Here is a 6,635-nt window from a genome sequence, read left to right as displayed (position 1 = left end):
CAAATGTTATCATTGTAATAGCTGTGTTTCTAAATATGTTCATGTAACATAGAAAATGAATATAGCTTTTGTGAATTTGAAAATTATTTTGGGGTTTGCATTGTGACATATTTTTGACAGATATGAACATGTATATTACTGATGAGATAAGTAAACCTGTAAGCATTGCCACGTTTGATATAATTGTTTATTTTACATACAGTACATACACAATGACTGCCAGTACATTGTGGATTTGTTTCTTTTATTGGGAAAAATGTTCATCCATAAAGTGAAGTAAAAAATAGTGATTTAGAATATTATATAACATCAGTAAAAAGTGTAAATACAAATGATCAAATACATGTCTACAGTATTTGTCAAGATGTAACTTGTCTATAGTGTAATATACTTGCTTTGTGTCTTTCTGGTTTTATTTATTATTATTTACATTTTTTGGGTTGGGTCTTTTGTCATATGTGATGTTTGTATATTGTTTTGTACAATGTTCGTGTGATGCAATATATATATATATATATATATATATATTTTCAAATAAAACGAAGTTCTTCCGAAATTGCATACCTTCTGGAACTGTTCTCATTCTAGGTTTTTGTTTATTGGGGAAAGATTTTAGGCACGCACAGTAATGTTGCACCAACTAGTAACGTGAACGCAACTACTGAACTTTCAGGTACAGTGCATTTTTTGGAAACTTCTTGTTTTTCGAAACACGACTGTAGTGTTTTAGTTGAGTATGTTAACCTTATTTGCACGTTCAGGGTACATTTGGGCAAGTGTTAAGCAGCTAACGTTATCAATGGAGTTCAATTCAGAATATTTGGCTTGTTTAGTTAACGCTAGCTATCGAACGTTGGCTACTAGAGCTCGCTATCTAGCTTGCTAGCTCAAAGCATAATACAGTATAACAGATCTGGTATGTAGCTTACTTGTTTAGTAATAATGAAGCATGACGTTCAAAGAACTAGCTAGCTAACGTCTGTATTGATTCATTCCTATCACTGTGGGAACAGCCATGGCAACGGTGGACATGGATCCCGAGGTGGCACGGGGGTTGTTTGAGGAGGGGGCGACCGTGGTACTGCTGGGGGTTCCCGAGGGCACTGAGCTGGGCATTGACTACAAGAGCTGGCAGGTCGGGCCTCGCTTCCGCGGGGTGAAGATGATCCCTCCAGGTCTCCACTTCCTCCACTACTGTTCCTCTAACGCACCAGACCGCGGGGGTGAAACAGGCCCGAGAACAGGCCTCTTCCTCACCCTAAAGCCCAGAGAGATCCTGCTGGCCCACTGGGACCCCAAAGAGGAGGATCTGGACTTCTCTGCCACTCAGAATGAAGATGAGGTGGGTCGTGTCCGGGCAGTCCTACGAGACCTGGACCCTTTCCTAGGGCCCTACCCGTACGAGGTGATGCGGAAATGGGTCTCCCTAACTGACAGGGTGAACCAGGAGCTGGCCACCAGGCTGCAGCCTCTCTCTGGGCGTGTGTGTGCCTTCAGCGACGTGATCCCAGAGCTCCAGCTCACACACACCAAGGATCGCGATGAGCAGAACCTGCCCAGGAACGACACAGAGTGTCAGAGCATGAGGGAGGGCCTGGACAGGCTTCCCAGGATGAAGCCAAGAGAGGGGACTGAGCTGAGGTTCTCCCCCATCCCCAGGCAGACCTACCCTCCTGGGGCCACCCCAGCCCAGATCACCCAGTGCAGCCTGGACCTGAGCTATGCCCTGGACAGTCTGCTTGAGAAACATCACCACCAGCAGCCACTCAACGTGCTGGGTGAGTGAGAAGGGAGACCTACTTGGTATATTTGACCAGTTTATAGGAATTTATGGAGCAGTTGAATTGGAACTTAGACTAGAATTGTATAGACAGCAGAACATAAAATTATATTGGGGTGTAGACATTTGAATTGACATGATTAGAGCCCTGCTGTTGGTCATATTTCTCCCTGCCAATCCTTAACCACTATAAACCACATTTTATGGGAAAACTGACAAGGACAGTCTTTGCTTTATATAGAGGTGTAAAATAAACTGGATATGTCTATTGTTTTGAGTTCATTACCAGTTGATAATAAACTGTCTGACTGATTGCGCATCTTCTCTCTCTTTCTCTCTCTCTCCCTTGCCTTTCGCTCCCTGCCTCCCCCTTCCAGGTGAGCTGCAGTTTGCTTTTGTGTGTTTCCTCATTGGGAATGTGTACGAGGGCTTTGAGCACTGGAAGCGCCTTCTAGCCCTGCTGTGTCGTAGTGAGGAGGCCATGCGTCAACGCCGGGATCTGTACCTGGGCCTCATCGCTGTGCTCTACCACCAGCTGGGAGAGATACCTCCAGACTTCTTTGTCGACATCGTGTCCCAGGACAATTTCCTCACCTCCACGCTACAGGTGAGCTGGCATGAATCTTTGAAAAGCAGGGCCCTGAGAATTTTTTTAATTTTTAGTTTATTATAAAGATGCATTTGAAATATTGCTTCTTCGTCCTTTGTAATGTATTTCCTGTGAATTTGGTCATTTTCTACCCGAAGTTACAAAGAAAATGTTGTGATCCATTTAACCCCGAGAGTCGATCTCCCCGTGGAAATTAAATTAGTGTAATAAAAACATCACCATGAAATCTGTCAGTTTAAGCTAGAGATATATATTTTTTGTATTTGATGCATCTCAATCCACTGCATTTCCCACTTCTTCATCTGCAGTGATTTGCTGTTGTGTTAGTCAGACCATAAGACATTCTGTAAATCGGTCTTCTCACAAAATCGTCATTGGTGTCCAAACTAGAGGTCGACCGATTATGATTTTTCAACACCGATACCGATTATTAGAGGACCAAAAAAAATCAATTTAGCCTCAAGTAAATAATGAAACATGTTCAATTTGGTTTAAATAATGCAAAAACAAAGTGTTGGAGAATAAAGTGAAAGTGCAATATGTGCTATGTAAGAAAGCTAACGTTTCAGTTCCTTGCTCAGAACTTGAGAACATATGAAAGCTGGTGGTCCCTTTTAACATGAGTCTTCAATATTCCCAGGTAAGTTGTTTTAGGTTGTAGTCATTATAGGAATTATAGGACTAATTCCCTCTATACCATTTGTATTTCATTAACCTTTGACTATTGGATGTTCTTATAGGCACTTTCGTATTGCCAGTGTAACAGTATAGCTTCCGTCCCTCTCCTCGCTCCTCCCTGGGCTCGAACCAGCAACACAACGACAACAGCCACCATCGAAGCAGCGTTACCCATGCAGAGCAAGGGGAAGAACTACTAGAAGGCTCTGAGCGAGTGACGTTTGAAACGCTATTAGCGCGCGCTAACTAGCCAGCCATTTCACATCGGTTACACCAGCCACATCTCGGGAGTTGATAGGCTTGAAGTCATAAACAGCACAATGCTTGACGCACAACGAAGAGCTGCTGACAAAACACTCTAAAGTGCTGTTTTAATGAATGTTTACGCGTTTGCTTCTGCCTACCACCACTCAGTCAGATACTTATATGCTTGTATGCTCAGTAAGATTATATGCAACGCATGACACGCTAGATAATATCTAGTAGTATCATCAACCATGGCTCCAAAACCGCCATAAATAAACAGACTACGGTTTGCAACTGCACATGGGGGGGGAAATCATACTTTTTGGAGAAATGTCCTCTGGTCTGATGAAACAAAAATAGAACTGTTTGGCCATAATGACCATCGTTATGTTTGGAGGGGAAGGGGGAGGCTTGCAAGCTGAAGAACACCATCCCAACCGTGAAACACGGGGGTGGCAGCCTCATGTTGTGGTGGTGCTTTGCTGCAGGAGGGACTGGTGCACTTCACAAAATAGATGGCATCATTAGGTGGATATATTGAAGCAACATCAAGACATCGGTCAGGAAGTTAAAGCTTGGTCGCAAATGGGTCTTCCAAATGGACAATGACCCCAAGCATACTTTCAAAGTTGTGGCAAAATGGCTTAAGGACAACAAAGTCAAGGTATTGGAGTGGCCATCACAAAGCCCTGACCGCAATCCTATAGAAAATGTGTAGGCAGAACTGAAAAGCCTGTGAGCAAGGAGGCCTACAAACCTGACTCAGTTACACCAGCTCTGTCAGGAGGAATGGACCAAAATTCACCCAACTTATTGTGGGAAGCTTGTGGAAGGCTACCTGAAGCGTTTGACCCAAGTTAAACCATTTAAAAGCAATGCTACCAGATACTAATTGAGTGTTTGTAAACTTCTGACCCACTGGGAATGTGATGAAAGAAATAAAAACTGAAATTCTCTACTATTATTCTGACATTTCACATTCTTAAAATAAAGTGGTAATCCTAACTGACCTAGACGGGAAATTTTTACTATGATTTTATGTCAGGAATTGTGACAAACTGAGTTTAAATGTATTTGGCCAAGGTGTATGTAAACTTCTGACAACTGTACATGTCTAGGACGCCCACATGCCTCAATACTCGCGTGAATGTCCCCCGTTTCCAATTTAAAAATTAATGGAAGTATACATTTGGAGACTGTTTAGTACTCAAAAATAAAGTGTTAAATACATGTTTGGACAGACAATTGAGAAACAACCTTCCTTCAGATTTTTTTTTACGGGGGGGACTATCTGTTTCATGTAGTGAATATGTTTTCAATGCGTTTTTTGGGGCGAAGATCAGTAAGGCCACAACATTTTTTCATAAAAAATGTGTGAACTCCTTCAAGACTGTTAGTAAAGTATTAAAGGTGAAGCTGGTTGAGAGAATGCAAGGGTGGCTACTTTGAAGAATCTCAAATATAAAATACATTTTGAATTGTTAAACACTTTTTGGTTACTACATTATTCGATATGTGTTAATTCATAGTTTTGATGTCTTCGCTATTATTCTACAATGTAGATAATAAATTAAAACCCTCCAATGAAGGTGTGTCAACTCTTGACTGGGGCTGTACTTCAAGGGATTTTAAAATTCAAAATCAAATAGCAGAATTATCCTTAAGACTTTCTTAAAACAATTCCATGAGACCAGCAAAATTGATAAAGTTGTCAGGAACAGCGCTATCTAGTTGGCTTAACTTGGTACTTTCACACACATTTATGGTAAATAATGAAAGCGACTTAAATGGCAAATTTCTCAGGTCGGGAAACGATTAATTGCGTCACCAGATTCACAAGGGACTACATTACTAACGATGAAGAAACACTACTTAATACTTTTCCGCCCCCTGTTCCCTCCATCAAAATTCAGCCCTTGGCTGAATCTAGTGAAAAAATGTCTGCGTGCTGTAGCTTCAAAACAGTCAGTCATCTAGGGGTTATACACATCATTGGTCCTATCGCATCTGGCCACAAAACATTGTCTGCCATTTTCTATTAATTTCCCATTGATTCTACATGTTGAATCGTCTTCGTTCGTCCGCACCCAGCAGGTGATCTACTGAGTATGGCCTACATTCCTTATGGTGTCTCGCGCCTCTAACTTGCTCTCCATTTCCCTGCTCTCCTCCAGGACTTCTTCCAGTTTGCCAGTGGGCCGGGGGTGGACGGCACCCTGCGGAAGCGGGCAGAGAAGTTCAAGGCCCACTTGACCAAGAAGTTCCGCTGGGACTTTGAGGTTGATCCTGACGATTGTGATCCTGTCGTAGTGGAACTGCCTGATGGGGTCACACTGGACTGAACATGCTCAGAAGATTATCCAGGTTCCTGGGTCAGTGGCGGAAACAGGACTGAAACCTCATTTTAAAAGAAGAGCGAGGACTTCTTTGTCTCATTTCTTTCCAGTGTGTTGCCTTGAATGGGAGTTTTACCACTAAGGAAAAACAACTCTGTCCTCCAAGGCTCTAGATTCTGGGGTGTCACTCTCCATAGGCCAACCAGTGACAGTTCTGACCATGCTTTTCCCTCCCTGGCTCTCTGTCTGTAACCTCTGTCAGTCTACACATGAATGAGCACTTGGCCATCTGAACTGAATGGTCCGATTGGAATCAAGAATGAGGTCAATGTTGTCCTTTCTAGGTGGATCATTCTATTGTTTTAGAGGAGAATTCTAAAATGTGTAAAACCTCACTTTAGTGGTGCTTCTGTGTTCAGGCAAGCACCTATCAAGTGAGTTTTTTTTGTTTTTGGGAATTGCTTGTCTTTGACAGTACATCAGAAAATGCCCAAGTAGGTTATTGTTGATATGTGTTTGAGTTGACGCCTTATCTGAAACTCATGCATTTCTTACAATGTAGAACATTCTAGTGGGAAATGACCCTAGAACAGTTAATTCTGAACATATTAAACTCTGACATAATCTTACTGTGCCACTGAAGACTTGTTGTTTTTCACAATGCGTGGGTATTCTACCCTGTGTGGACTATCCAGCAGAGTGTAACCCCACACACACCTTTTTGTTTCCTTTGTCCCCCGTTCACTGTAACATTCTGTGTCTGGACGTTTCCTTTGTCCCCATTCACTGTAACATTCTGTGTCTGGACGTTTCCTTTGTCCCCCATTCACTGTAACATTCTGTGTCTGGACGTTTCCTTTGAATAAACAACTTTTGGTTATTCTGTTATAAACAGATTATGTCCACTAGATGGCAGCCCTGATCTTCACTAGCTATGTACTTTTTATTGTCTGTAGATCAATCTGGAAGGAGAAATGTTTGGTCT

At 42.2% G+C, this 6,635-nt stretch overlaps 1 protein-coding gene across 1 annotated transcript; it reads left to right on the top strand.

The window, feature by feature from the left end:
• The first annotated feature begins 546 nt into the window (after positions 1–546).
• LOC110508395 (AAR2 splicing factor) lies at positions 547–6,279 on the top strand. Its single transcript, XM_021588900.3, has 4 exons — positions 547–673; positions 1,014–1,778; positions 2,158–2,387; positions 5,489–6,279. Exons 2-4 carry the CDS (start codon positions 1,016–1,018, stop codon positions 5,654–5,656), a joined length of 1,161 nt encoding a protein of 386 aa, XP_021444575.1. The 5' UTR covers positions 547–673; positions 1,014–1,015; the 3' UTR covers positions 5,657–6,279.
• Positions 6,280–6,635: the final 356 nt, after the last annotated feature.

This window comes from Oncorhynchus mykiss, chromosome 28 (assembly GCF_057628025.1).
Source record: "Oncorhynchus mykiss isolate SJ-2025 chromosome 28, ASM5762802v1, whole genome shotgun sequence".
NCBI lineage: Eukaryota > Metazoa > Chordata > Actinopteri > Salmoniformes > Salmonidae > Oncorhynchus > Oncorhynchus mykiss.
The sequence above is the reverse complement of the archived record's forward strand: the minus strand, read 5'-3'. Positions and strand labels throughout refer to the sequence as shown.

Bases quoted from the DNA above. Each gene is read 5' to 3' on its own strand.
- LOC110508395 (XM_021588900.3), top strand. From the start codon at position 1,016: ATGGCAACGGTGGACATGGATCCCGAGGTGGCACGGGGGTTGTTTGAG. The intron at 1,779-2,157 runs GTGAGTGAGAAG...TCCCCCTTCCAG, and splicing joins GCAGCCACTCAACGTGCTGG to GTGAGCTGCAGTTTGCTTTT. The intron at 2,388-5,488 runs GTGAGCTGGCAT...GCTCTCCTCCAG, and splicing joins TCCTCACCTCCACGCTACAG to GACTTCTTCCAGTTTGCCAG.